The following is a 14,322-nucleotide window of genomic DNA, read 5'->3' as shown; positions in this document are numbered from 1 at the left end:
CCTGGTAGAACTTCTAAATTTGAGCTGGTACCTTCTTCCCGACTGGGACCGAGACCTCCTAGGAGTCACGCATGCCGGTGTCATTGACTGCCAGGCCGCAAGCAGCTTTAGGGGCTGCTCCCTCAAAGTCTTTGGCGCCATGGCCCAGCAGTCCGAGCACAACTTGGAGTCATGATCGCACTTGAGGCACCAGAGACAAACCAGATGGGGGTCTGTAACCAACATGGTGCGGCGACAGGCGCCATGCGGTTTGAACCCTACCTTCTTAAATATCATCCTCGACACACAGAAGAAATAAATCTTGACAAAACATCGAAAAAGCGAGAGAGGGCTAGCATTCTTTGGATCTGCACTAACTGGCACAGAAAGGAAAGAACTGATGCCCGGACACCTTGGTGGAACCTCTATAGTTGACTGCGACATCACTACCAGCGCCAACGATGCTGACTAAGCCGCATGGAGCCATCCAACGGTGCATGCAGGGATATTGCTTGAGCAAAAGTTTCATTGCATTGCGTTTCTCTGCCAGAGGGAAGCTTTCTATGGATGGAGCATGGGTGTTTCCACGCATCCACCCATGGATTTTGGCGCATTCCTAGATTTACCATTACGGGTAGGCCTGGAAATGCATCAAAATGCTGCACCTCCCCAAGTGAGGCATAACACGGAGAAATATGTTTATTTATCCTTGTTTGTTCCTCTTTCTATGTGTGCTGTATTTTATTTTGTGCAGGAAGATGTCCCTTACTGGACAAAAACAATTCTGTCTGCAACTCACTCACCATTGAAACACGGCAGAAGGGTGCCTGCATTGACGCTAGGCAGCTAAAAGGGTGCCAGTGCAAGAAAAGGACAGAAATGCACTATATAATGGTAAATGAAGCAAATTCCTGCCCTTTCATAAACCTCAATATCCCAAGGTGGCTTGCCGCACTGTGCGAAAACTTGATACATGTGACCCTGGGTTACTGGTTAACTGGGGTGGAAGCCCTGGTCAAGCAGCAACCACAATCCTTGTAAGAGAGAGGCACAATCCAACCCTAAATTAACCTGTCCTTATCTTTCCTGTAGCTTGGCACAGAGCAGCCAGACTGAACCACTCTGAGTTAACGAGGGGGAGGAGCTGTCACCTACCGCACTTGCACATCACGTAAGCTCTGCCTGAACACTCTCACAAAGGGTTTAACACTATTCGCTTGGATCCCCTGACAAGCTGGGGAAAGGGCAGGGAGGAAGAGTATGCCTGGCACCTCAGAGTTTTAGAAATCTCTAGAAGCTTCCTCTGCTTCAAAGTGGAGCACCAGGTATAAATATTGGACATCAGGCACCAACTCTTCAGTACATTTATTGACCAGTGGATACTCTGCGAGAAAGGACTGCTGTGCTGCTGAAAGGAATGCCATTCTGCTGGACAGATGCTTTTTAGAGCTGCTGGGCTACTGTGCTGACCTGCTGCCCTCTTGCCTGGGTGAGAAGGACTGGATGTGCATCTGTTTAACCCAGGACCCAACAGTGATTCCATAGACTAGCTGCTGGCCCCCTAACTTGAGCCTCAGGGACATAAAAAGACTTCCAAACACCCTGCCCGGGCACCTAAACCCTACCATCTGTGAGTGTGCCATGCCCAGTGGTGCAACCCACATCCGGGCTCCCTTGAAACGGGGCCTAATGTATTTGTTTCAGTGGAACCAACACATTCTGTGCTGTGGGAGCAGAATCAATGCATCACTGCTGTTGCAAGGGACAGAACTGATGCATTACTTCTACTGTGTGGATTGGAACCGACACAGCCAGAGGTGCATTGCCACTACACCTCACATCTTGTGACCAATGCATCACCTTCCGAACTGCCACTGCAATGTTTTCTTGGTGCAAGGTCCTCGCATCCCCTTCGACAGCAACGTCGAAGACAAAACTTCGTATCACAGCCTCTGCACTCATCAGAACTGACACATCACCTCAACTGCACAATACATTCACAATGCCAGCCCTCACATCACAAGCCCTTGCACATCGCAAGCCCTGATGCATTCCTTCTGCTACGTGGAGCAGAACCAATGCATTGCCTCAACTGCAAGGTCTGGAACTGAAGCAACACTCTACGACCAGGATTTTAGGTACTTTGTTTCAGCTGGCCTAACTGTGCCACTTGTAGCTGGCCTGCACTCCATCACAGAAAGCCTAAACGTTTGACTTTGTCCCAGTCCGACGTGACCAGATGTCCCTGGTTGCCACTTCTTGCTTCCAAGCGCTTTTTCAAAGTTGAATCCTTAAAAATGAATAACTCAAGTTCTACTTATTGAATTTTTGTCATTTTGGTTTTATTTTATTTATTAAAATCAGAGTTATGTGGATTATTTTTTGTGTGGTGTTTTCACTGTTTTACTGTTTGAGGTGTAGCAAAAATACTTCACACATTGCCACTAAGTTAAGCCTGACTGCTCTGTACCAAGCTACCAGAGGGTGACCACAGGTTAATTTAGGGATTGCCTGACATTTACCCTAACTAGGACTGTGGTTCCTGCTTGACCAGGGCTCATACCCCAGTCAACCAGCAATCGAATTTCTAACAGCCGATCTTACCTTAGTCTCACTGTCTAGGAGAAATACACAAACACCATCTGTCAGCTACACAGATTCATGTGATGCAGGAACAGGCTGCAGGCATTAACTGACTAGGACAAGAAAGTGCCAAGTTTCTAAAAGTGCTATTTTAAGAACTGTGATTGAAAATCAGCCTTTACCATTAAAGAGGGTTTTTAATTTCGATTCGTTAGACACCAAACTTGACTTGTGTTCCTGGTCCCTATTGGAAGTTACAGCTTATTAAATGCAACAAGGTAACTTCAGTGCTCTCCTGTGGGAGAGGAAGACTTGCATTAATAACAAATGGATTTAACAGTTTTTCACTACCGAGACATGTAAAATAAAAAAACACATGCCCCACTTTTTACATACACTGTACCCTGCCCTCTGGGATGTCCATGGCCTACCTTAGGGGTGACTTCCATGTAAAAAAGGAAGGTGTGGTCCTGGCAAAGGGTTAATTTTGCCAGGTCGAAATGGCAGTTTACAACAGCGTATACAGGCTGCAATGGCAGGCCTGAGACATGTTTGAAAAGGCTACTTATCTGTGCGAATAACCAGTGCCTTACCGATAGCTCAAGACTTTAAATTTGAAGATATCTTACCTTCTAATTGCACTATGGCTTCATGCTAGTTGCCATTCCTTAATAATTACTAGCCACTATAATTACTAGCCATTGGAGCCACTGTTTTGTGTGCCCTTTGATGTCATCATTATTCTGTGTTGCAGCATCTGAGAGGAGAGCGACATGCCAAGACTATGACACCCCTGCGTTGCAGTTCTGCCAGAGGTTGAGAAAATCATGGAGCCATAGACAAGAAGTGATGCCTGGAAGGCAAGTAACTAAACTACACATAAGAAGAAAGTAGATGATCTGACCTCATAGAAAAGCCAAAGGCCCATCCCAGTGGTGTTCTGCCCTCCATTATTTAAATGAATACAAATTTCACAATCTTGTTCATGACCAACATATGACAAACAGGAAGAAGTCTTATCAACCCTGAATGAGAAGACACAATTCTGTGATGTTGGAAAGTCCTTGAATTGCTCTTTCAAAATCTTGAGTCTTAGCTCTTACCTCTTCCTTCAAATGCTATGATGCCCATTAACCCCTTCGCTGCCAGGCCTTTTCCCCCTCAGGTGCCAGGCCTTTTTTTGGCTATTTGGGGCAGTTTGCACTTAGGTCCTTATAATTTTTGTCCACATAAGCTATCCACGCCAAATTTGCGTCCTTTTTTTCCAACATCTTAGGGATTCTAGAAGTACTGAGAGTTTGTGGATTTCCCTGAAGAAGACCAAGAAATTAGCCAAAATACAGTAAAAATGTTTTCTTTCAAAAAAATGGGAAAAAAGGGCTGCAGAATAAGGCTTGTGGTTTTTTTCACTGAAAATGACAGCAACAAAGAGTTTGTGGTGCTAAAATCACCATCTTCTCAGCTTTCAGGAACAGGCAGACTTGAATCAGAAAACCTCATTTTTCAACACAATTTTGTCATTTTACTGGGACATACCCCATTTTTACTATTTTTTGTGGTTTCAGCCTCCTTCCAGTTAGTGACAGAAATGGGTGTGAAACAAACCAATGCTGGAGCCCAGAAAACTAAACATTTCTGAAAAGTAGACACACTTCTGAATTCAGCAAGGGGTAATTTGTGTAGATCCTACAAGGTTTTCCTGCAGACAATAACAGCTGAAATAAAAAAATATTGAAATTGAGGTGAAAAGAAAAACCCAACCATTTTTCTCTACGTTTCACTCTGTAAATTTTTCCTGCAATGTCAGATGTTTGAAAGCAATAAACCATTACATCAACTGGACTCTTCTGTCTTCTGGTTGCGGGGATATATAGGGCTTGTAGGTGCATCAAGAACTCTTGGTACCCAGAACCAATAAATGAGCTGCACCTTGCAAGAGGTTTTCATTCTATACCGGGTATACAGCAAATCATTTGTTGAAATATAAAGAGTGAAAAATAGGTATCAAGAAAACCTTTGTATTTCCAAAATGGGCACAAGATAAGGTGTTGAGAAGCAGTGGTTATTTGCACATCTCTGAATTCTGGGGTGCCCATACTAGCATGTGAATTACAGGGCATTTCTCAAATAGACTTCTTTTTTACACAATGTCTTACATTTGGAAGGAAAACATTTAGAGAAAGACAAGCAGCAATAACACTTGTTTTGCTATTCTGTGTTCCCCCAAGTCTCCTGATAAAAATGGTACCTCACTTGCATGGATAGGCCTAATGCTCGCGACAGGAAACGCAAAATGGACACATCACATTTCTTTTACATAGAAATCTGACTTTTTTTGCAAAGTGCCTAGCTGTGGATTTTGGCCTCTAGCTCAGCCGGCACCTAGGGAAACCTACCAAACCTGCACATTTTTTAAAACTAGACACCTAGGAGAATATAAGATGGGGTGACTTGTGGGGCTCTCACCAGGTTCTATTACCCAGAATCCTTTGCAAGCCTCAAAATTTGGTCACAACGACACCTTTTCCTCACATTTTGGTGACAGAAAGTTCTGGAATCTGAGAGGAGCCACAACTATCCTTCCACCCAACGTTCCCCCAAGTCTCGATAAAAATGGTACCTCACTTGTTTGGGTAGGCCTAGCGCCCATGACAGAAAATGCCCTAAAACACAACGCGGACAAATCACATTTTCCCAAAGAAAACAGAGCTGTTTTTTGCAAAGTACCAAGCTGTGGATTTTGGCCTCTAGCTCAGCCGGCACCTAGGGAAACCTACCAAACCTGTGCATTTTCTTAACCTAGATGCCTAGGGGAATCCAAGATGGGGTGACTTGTGGGGCTCTCACCAGGTCCTGTTACCCAGAATCCTTTACAAAACTAAAAAGTTGTCCTAAAACACACTTTGTCCTCACATTTCGGTGACAGAAAGATCTGGAATCTGAGAGGAGCCACAAATTTCCTTCCACCTAGCCTTCCCCCAAGTCTCCCGATAAAAATGGTACCTCACTTATGTGGGTAGGCCTAGTGCCCGCGAAAGGAAATGGCCCAAAACACTAAGTCGACACATCAACATGATCAAATACTACTGTTTTTGCGGGAGGAGGACCTGCGTTTTTGGTCCTGGGCTCAGCAGCCATATAGGGAAGCCTACCAACCAGAAACATTTCTGAAAAGTAGGCACCCGAGGGAGTCCAGGGAGGTGTGACTTGCGTGGATCCCCCAATGTATTCTTACCCAGAATTCTCCGCAAACCTCAAATTTAGCTAAAAAAATTGCATTTTTCCCACATTTCTGTGTGGGATCACCGCATCGGAACAAATTGTAGGTAGGCCAAGTGCCTGTGACAGGGAAGAGACAAAAACATGTTCAAATTGAGGGGGAACCAAACGGGTCCAAAATGGCAGTTTGGAAAAAATCATTTTTAGGTAGACAAGTGGGGCAAAAAAAATTATCGTTATAGATGAGACAATGCTGGGTTGTAGGAATTTTGGGGATTCCTGAAGATTCCGGAAGGTTCCAACACAAAAATGTGGAACAAATGTGTGTTTTCCAGCAAAGTTGGAGGTTTGCAGGGCATTGTGGGTAAGAAAATGGTGCAGGTGCCTGTGAAGCACACCACCCTGGACTCACACAGATGTTTAGTTTTCAGATGTGTCTAGGTCTTGTGGATTTTTCTACATGTCAGCGTCCCAAAGTCCAAAAAGAGCAGCCCTCACCATTCCAAGTGTGACGATTTTGAGAGTTAGCAAAGCTCTCATGGCCCAAATGTAAAGCCAAAACCCAAAATAATCAAATGTCCTCTTGCTTGCCATGGGATAAGATATTGTAGTGTGTGGGAGGGAGAGCTGAAAGACTGCTACTCCTCTCAATTGGGGTAGGGGCATAATCATGCCCAAACTGCCACCACCACACTATTTTTAAAAAAATGTTTATTCCCTGGCATCTAGTAGACTTTCTGCCCCCCCCGGGTGTGGATCGGGGGTAATTGTCCCATCTGCCCACTGGCGGGAAGAACAACTTTTTCCCCATTTATTAGGGTTGGGGTATGGCCATACCCCTACCCTCTTATTTTGAAAATAATTCTTCCCTGGTCTCTGGTGGGATTTCTGCCCCCCCCCCCAGGGGGCAGATGGGCCTTCCAAAAATAGGTCGATCTGCCCCCATGGGAGGCAGATATGGCCAACAGTAATCTGCCCACATGGGGAGTGACCCTGACCCAAGTGGCTGCCCCACAAATAGAACACACACAAACACCAATCCCTGGTGCCTAAGTGGTGTCTGCCTCCCCCCTCCGGGGGGAGTAGAAATGGCCTAAAATACATTTCCCACCCCCGGGAAGCGACCTTCGCCTAAGGGGTTGCTCCCCTTGCGTGAAATTTGCACAAGAAAAACTCCCCGTGCCTAGTGGTTTCTGCCCCTCTTCGGGGCAGATCGGCCTAATAAAAATAGGCTGATCTGCCCCCGAGGGGGGCAAAATGCCCTAAAATAATTTTGCCCCCCAGGGGAATGACCCTTGCCCAAGGGGTCACTCCCCTTGTGTGAAATTGACACAACAAAATAAAAATCCTTGGTGTCTAGTGGTTTCTTAATAAAAATAGGCCTATCTGCCCCCAATGGGGGCAGAAATGGCCTAAATACAATTTGCCCCCCAGGGGAGTGACCCTTGCCTAAGGGGTCGCTTCCCATACATAAAAACATAAAGTAAATAAAATAAATATATATCCCTAATGTCTAGGGGATGGGCTTAATTATAATAGGCCCATCTGCCCTCAGGGGGGTACAGAAAAGGCCTCAAAATATTTTGCTCCCCTTATGCGCAAGTATAAAACAAAAAGAATCCCTGGTGTCTAGTGGTTTCTGCCCATCTTGGGGGCAGATTGGCCTAATAAAAATAGGCCGATCTGCCCCCATGGTCAGAAAAGGCCTAAATACAATTTGTCCCCCTGGCGAGCAACCCTTGCCTAAGGGGTTGCTCCCCATACATGAAAACATAAAGTAAACAAAAATATATATATCCCTGGTGTCTAGGAGTTTCTGCTCCCACTGGGGCCAGATCGGCCTAATTATAAGAGTAAGGCCTAAAAATATTTTGCCCCTGAGGAATGGCCCTTGTGCAAGGGGCCGCTCCCCTTATACGCAAGTATAAAAAAAAAAGCCTGTTGTCTAGTTGGCATTTGGGCAGCAAAAATGCTTGCAGAGACATGAAAGGAAAGGCCTTTCCTTTCACGCCTCTGCCTGCCCCCTCCTCCCGAGCGGAAGAGAAATGCAGAGATGGGAGGTGACCTCTGATGAGGTCAGCGCGCAATCGCATGCTGACGTCATCAGACGTCACTAGGTAGGGGGTTTTGGGGGGGGGGTCGGGGGTGGAAGGGGAAGCGATTCCCCTTCCATCCCTGACAGGGGGGGTGTGGGTGGGAGGCCCACGGGGGGAGCGCTAGCCGGGCCGGGTGTAGGATGAGCTGGGCTGTGGCCGAGGGCGAGCCCAGCTTGTCCACGGCACCCAAGAGGTTAATATTACTGGCAGTTGCTTACCTTCTGCATGTCACCTGAGCTACAAGTCAAAAATCTATCAGTTACTGAGATTGTGCTTAGATCCTCATAGTCAATGAAAGTGCATTGCACAAGGTCAAACAAATATCAGTTGAAAGAAATACGGATAGTTAACAGTGATTATAGGGATGTTTTTCTTTGAGGGGGTCTGAGTGACATCAAATAGACAACAAGAGCAAATTCACTTCTCATCAATCTATATTTTTATGTTATATACGGCCCCCAAATAGTCTGCCTCTTCTTTCAACTGTTACGCAGTAGCAGAGGAGTATTGGAAGAGCCATACATAACTTGGCCTCTGTTCCCTGTCCCAAAGGTGAAATAAAAACTTAGCTACCATCTTTGACCAACCCCACCACCTTCCCTGCTTCTTTCCCTTTTGGGCAGCTGTGCTTTCTGTTTTCAGTCCAAGCAGACAAGTAGAGTTGAGAGGCTCTCAGGGAGGTCTGTCGGCCCTGTCTTGGAGGCCTTAAGGACCTCACAATCGTGGGTAAGCAGTTTTGTTATCAACTGTTGCTTTGTCATAGCAGTGGGTTCAGCAACCGAAATAAACAATAGAGGCTCTGTATGAGGAGAGACATACAAAAAAAATCTATAAATCGATGTTTGCATTCTGTACATCCAGCTTTCCTAGACCCAAGATGTTCTGCAGTGCTACCATCCCTCATACAAACATGCTGCAAAAAGGTGACTACAAGGCATCATTGTAGGAAGGTAGCCTCTTTCTAGCCTTGTTACCCCCCTTTTGGCCTGTTTGTGAGTATATATCAGGGTGTTTTCACTGTCTCACTGGGATCCTGCTAGCCAGGGCCTAATGCTCATAGTGAAAACCCTATGTTGTCAGTGTGTTTGTTATGTGCCACTGGGATCCTACTAGCCAGGACCCCAGTGCTCATAAGTTTGTGGCCTATATGTGTTCCCTGTGTGGTGCCTAACTGTATCACTGAGGCTCTTCTAACCAGAACCTCAGTATTTATGCTCTCTCGGCTTTCTAGCTTTCTAAATTTGTCACTGCAGGCTAGTGACTAAATTTACCAATTCTCATTGGCACACTGGTACACCCATGTAATTCCCTTGTATATGGTACTTAGGTACCCAGGGTATTGGGGTTCGAGGAGATCCCTATGGGGTGCAGCATTTCTTTTGCCACCCATAGGGAGCTCAGGCAATTTTTACACAGGCCTGCCACTGCAGCCTGAGTGAAATAACGTCCACATTATTTCAGAGACATTTTTCTAACCCTCACTTGGTGAAGGTTGGGTGCCAAGTTACTTAGTGTGTGGGCACCCTGGCACTAGCCAAGGTGCCGCCACATCGTTCAGGGCAAATTCCCCAGACTTTGTGAGTGCGGGGACAGCATTACACGTGTGCACTATACATAGGTCATTACCTATGTATAGCGCCATAATGGTAACTCCGAACATGGCCACGTAACATGTCTAAGATCATGGAATTGTCCCCCCAATACCATTCTGGTATTGGGGGGACAATTCCATGATCCCCCGGGTCTCTAACACAGAACCCGGGTACTGCCAAACTGCCTTTCCGTGGTTTCCACTGCAGCTGCTGCTGCTGCCAACCCCTCAGACAGGATTCTGCCCTCCTGGAGTCTGGGCAGCCCCGGCCCAGGAAGGCAGAAAAAATGATTTCCTTTGGAAATAGGTGTGAAGGGCTAGGGAGGAGTAGCCTCCCCCAGCCTCTGGAAATGCTTTGATGGGCACAGATGGTGCCCATCTCTGCATAAGCCAGTCTACACCGGTTCAGGGATCCCCCAGCCCTCCTCTGGCGTGAAACTGGACAAAGGAAAGGGGAGTGACCACTCCCCTGACCAGTACCTCCCAGGGGAGGTGCCCAGAGCTCCTCCAGTGTGTCCCAGACCTCTGCCATCTTGGAAACAGAGGTGTTGGGGGCACACTGGACTGCTCTGAGTGGCCAGTGCCAGCAGATGACGTCAGAGACCCCCTCTGATAGGCTCTTACCTTTCTTGGTAGCCAAACCTCTTTTTCTGGCTATTTAGGGTCTCTCCTCTGGAGTATTCTTCAGATAACGAATGCAAGAGCTCACCAGAGTTCCTCTGCACTTCCCTCTTTGACTTCTGCCAAGGATCGACCGCTGACTGCTCCAGGACGCCTGCAAAACCGCAACAAAGTAGCAAGACGACTACCAGCAACATTGTAGCACCTCATCCTGCCGGCTTTCTCGACTGTTTCCTGGTGGTGCAGGCTCTGGGGGCTGTCTGCCTTCACCCTGCACTGGAAGCCAAGAAGAAATCTCCTGTGGGTCGACGAATCTTCCCCCTGCTAACGCAGGCACCAAAAGACTGAATCACTGGTCCTCTGGGTCCCCTCTCATCCTGATGAGCGTGGTCCCTGGAACACAGGAGCTATATCCAAGTGACCCTCACAGTCCAGTGATCCTTCAGTCCAAGTTCGGTGGAGGTAAGTCCTTGCCACCCCACACTAGACTGCAAACCTGTTTACTGCGTGATTTACAACTGCTCCGGCTTCTGTGCACTTCTCCAAGGATTCCTTTGTGCACAGCCAAGCCTGGCCACCCAGCACTCCGTCCTGCAGTGCTCAACCCTCTGAGTTGGACTCCGACGTCGTGTGACCCTCCTTTGTGACTCTGAGCCAGCTACGGTTCACAAATCTTCTAAGTGCCTGCTCTGGTACTTCTGCAGGTGCTGCCTACTTTTGTGGGGGCTCTTTGAGTTGCTGAGCGCCCCTGTTGTCTCCTCTTCCAAGGGGCGACATCCTGGTCTTTCCTGGTCCCCAGCAGCACCCAAAAACCTCTACCACGACCCTTGCAGCTAGCAAGGCTTGTTTGCGGTATTTCTGCGTGGAAACACTTCTGCAACCTCCAGTACGCCGTGGGACATCTTCAGTCTAAAGGAGAAGTTCCTAGCTCTCTTCGTTGTTGCAGAATCCTAAGCTTCTTCCATCCAGAGGCAGCCTTCTTGCACCTTCATCCGGGGTTTCCTGGGCTCCTGCCCCCCGTGGACACTATCACGACTCTTGAACTTGGTCCCCTTGCCTTGCAGGTCCTCAGGTCCAGGAATCCGTCTTCAGTGCTTTGCTGGTGTTTGTGATTCTGGCAGAATCCCCCTATCACAACTATTGTGTCCTATTGAGGTAGTAGGGGTACTTTACTCCTACTTTTCAGGGTCTTGTGGTGGGGTATCTTGAACACCCTAACTATTTTCTTACAGTCCCAGCGACCATCTACAAGCTCCCATAGGTCTGGGGTCCATTCGTGATTTGCATTCCACTTTTGGAGTATATGGTTTGTGTTGCCCCTAGACCTATGTTCACCTATTTCATCCTATTGTAATTCTACACTGTTTGCATTACTTTTCTTACTATTACTTACCTGTTTTGGGTTTGTGTACATATAACTTGTGTATATTACTTACCTTATAACTGAGGGTACTCACTGAGATACTTGTGGCATATTGTCATAAAAATAAAGTACCTTTATTTTTAGTAACTCTGTGTATTGTGTTTTCTTATGATATTGTGCTATATGATATAAGTGGTATGGTAGGAGCTTTGCATGTCTCCTAGTTCAGGCTAAGCTTTGACATACCTACCTTCTATGAGCCTAAGCTGCTAGAAACACCTCCATTCTACTAATAAGGGATAACTGGACCTGGCACAGGGTGTAAGTACCACAAGGTACCCACTATAAGCCAGGACAGCCTCCTACAATCATTGGTACAAAATGTGCGATTACAAATAAACTTTTTAAATACATCCTCACTTCCAAAGGTATTTTTAAATTACATTTCTGAATAGTTATAAGAATTATAGAAAATGCACCAATAAGGTTGGGACCTGTGATTCAAAACAGGATCATCTCGTTATTTATATATTTCACCAACGCGATTATAATGAGTACACTATTATAATAAATTATTTAAAATTAACTTTTCATAATAAATGTTTGCATGTTTAAGTCAATATTTTACCCAGATAGCACCATTTAAGTTTCTACTGCTTTTTCCGCTGTCCTTCATCTGGAAAGTTGAATTAGTGTCTGTGCTCTTTTCAACAAGGTTGACATTTCACAGACCTCACATGACTAGAAACAAAGAATAAAACTTATTTGCAAAGGGATGAGTATGTTTGCAGAGTATATATCGGAGTTCAAATATTGAGACGCACCGGTCTGTGTGTTGTGTATTTTGGCAAAATGAAAACATACTTCTATGTTACTGGCATTACAAGTGCACTCTTCGTAGTTCTGACGTAACCAAAGGTTCTATCAACAAAAGTAAAGTTTGTGCTGCGTGCATTTTACCCGCACACGTTGTTTGCACGCTTTAAGCGGCTGTTCTGTACCATACACAGTTCATGTTGTTGTACTACATCCCATTTTTCTGTCTCTTGCAGGCAGATGATGAAGATCACTCGATCCTACTTTAGCGTGGTTCTGATAAACAAGTATGGGGTGGACTGCGAGCGCTACGTGGAACCAGTGACCGCTGATGAGATCTTCACATACATTGATACCTACCTGCTAAGTCGCGAGGAGGTTGCCCAGCGTGCTTCAAGACCAGACACTTGTGAATAGTCACTAAGGATAAGTTGATGCCAGGACAAATGCCCAAAGTCCTACATTTAAGGTCACTAGACAATTAATCCATACCATATCAGCTACTATGTCATTATTCTGCAAGGTTGTATGAATCGGTAATGGACAACAAGCCACTTCAGTTTCCATACTAAGACTCTCAGATCCAGATCTACTTTTCCTGGAAGATAAAAAGAAATAGCGCCACTGGTCAACTCAAACCTTGAGAAAAAATATTGAGGTTACCGGGATGATCTGGAGTGTTCAATGTCCGATTTTATTAATGGATTTATTGTTTGATCTTTAGGAGAGGCATTTTACAAATGAGTCTCTGAGCGTTCGTCAGTGTAGAGCGTTACTGTTTAATTGATAAGGTTTGGAAGTTGCAATAACTACACAGGGTCAGTGAGCTTAGATATAACATGCTAAGGTCTGTCTTTATCAGTAATGCAGGTAATCCACATACATAATAAGCCTGTGGGGATATGGCCTAACATTACTACACATCTCACTCCTTTATTTGTTGACTTTATATTCTTGTGGAAGTATGGAGATTATAGTATTATATTCATATACTGATGTCAAAAATTGACCTAAATATTTTATTACCCTGTTATAAACTGACGTCACTGTTGACATTCATACCGAAGCATGACATCATCGATCTCTTCCACACTATTGATATTTATACCAACATTGTTAACTAACTTAGTGGCAGCAGATAGGTAAATGAATTGGTAAATACTCTATGTGCTACACTAATCAGAAAAGATGTTGTTCTTTGAAAAGTGTTTCTTTATTTTGAGTTCAAGTGATTTTAATACTTGAGTGCAGAGCATTCAATGGCCTTGGTCGTTTCTTAGGCCCAGAAGTGAAGAGAAAGAAGGTGATTGTTTGCTGTACTGATGGAGTTATGAATCTAGTGAATTTGAACTTCAAACTGTTGCTTGGCCTGTATTAGAGTATACATTTATTTAAAGATGTGATTTTATTTTTATTTTATCACGTGAAATATATGTTAGTAATAGTTCACGCTCCTATTACAAAGTGGAAACAGCATTGCTATATGTTGATGTTCAATTATTTGGTCCAACTTTGGTTTTTGTGAAATAAACAACCACAGGGTGCACGTTTTCAGTAGGACACATTTGAAAAAACGTGATGGTTTTTAATGGAAATGCAGATCTGCAAAGTAATCCTCGCTTGTTACACAATATTCAGCAGTAACTTGAGTTAATAACCCACTGAACATCAGAAAAAGGCGCTGAGGGGCCCTTCTCTGAGACTGAGATTGTACCCTCATTGAGGGTTGCACTTCTGCGTATGTGGTTTAGACTGAAAGGTGATCACAGTAACAATTATTGTTTCTAGATTAATGCCCTTCTGCTATATAAACAGCTTATTGACATATAAGGTGGATGAGCTGGCTGCGTGACAGCCTGTATGCAGCTACGAAGCAGAACAAGCAGGGAGAAGATAGGCTTCCTTAAGTTGAACTGCAGCATACTCACAGCTCACACAGACTGTAATCACAAATGATATCTTGCACTATAGGCGCCCATAGTGAGTCTGTCCTAGGAAGTTAATATGAAGAGCCTGTTAGAGGTGTGTGTGTGTGCCTAAGTACAGGTGTGTAC

General features: G+C 45.2%; 1 protein-coding gene across 2 annotated transcripts in view; it reads left to right on the top strand.

Annotated features, from left to right (window-relative positions):
* The window catches only part of SRPX2 (sushi repeat containing protein X-linked 2), a 411,391-nt gene extending 397,556 nt beyond the window's left edge, over positions 1 to 13,835 (top strand). For both annotated transcript variants that reach the window (XM_069212794.1, XM_069212786.1), the window contains exon 11: positions 12,505 to 13,835. In XM_069212794.1, coding sequence (XP_069068895.1) covers positions 12,505 to 12,685 — 181 coding nt within the window. In that variant the 3' untranslated portion in view covers positions 12,686 to 13,835. The remainder of the gene's footprint in view (positions 1 to 12,504) is intronic.
* The last annotated feature ends 487 nt before the right edge of the window (positions 13,836 to 14,322 follow it).

This window comes from Pleurodeles waltl, chromosome 2_1, assembly GCF_031143425.1.
Source record: "Pleurodeles waltl isolate 20211129_DDA chromosome 2_1, aPleWal1.hap1.20221129, whole genome shotgun sequence".
NCBI lineage: Eukaryota > Metazoa > Chordata > Amphibia > Caudata > Salamandridae > Pleurodeles > Pleurodeles waltl.
This window is presented reverse-complemented; position numbering and strand designations above follow the sequence as displayed.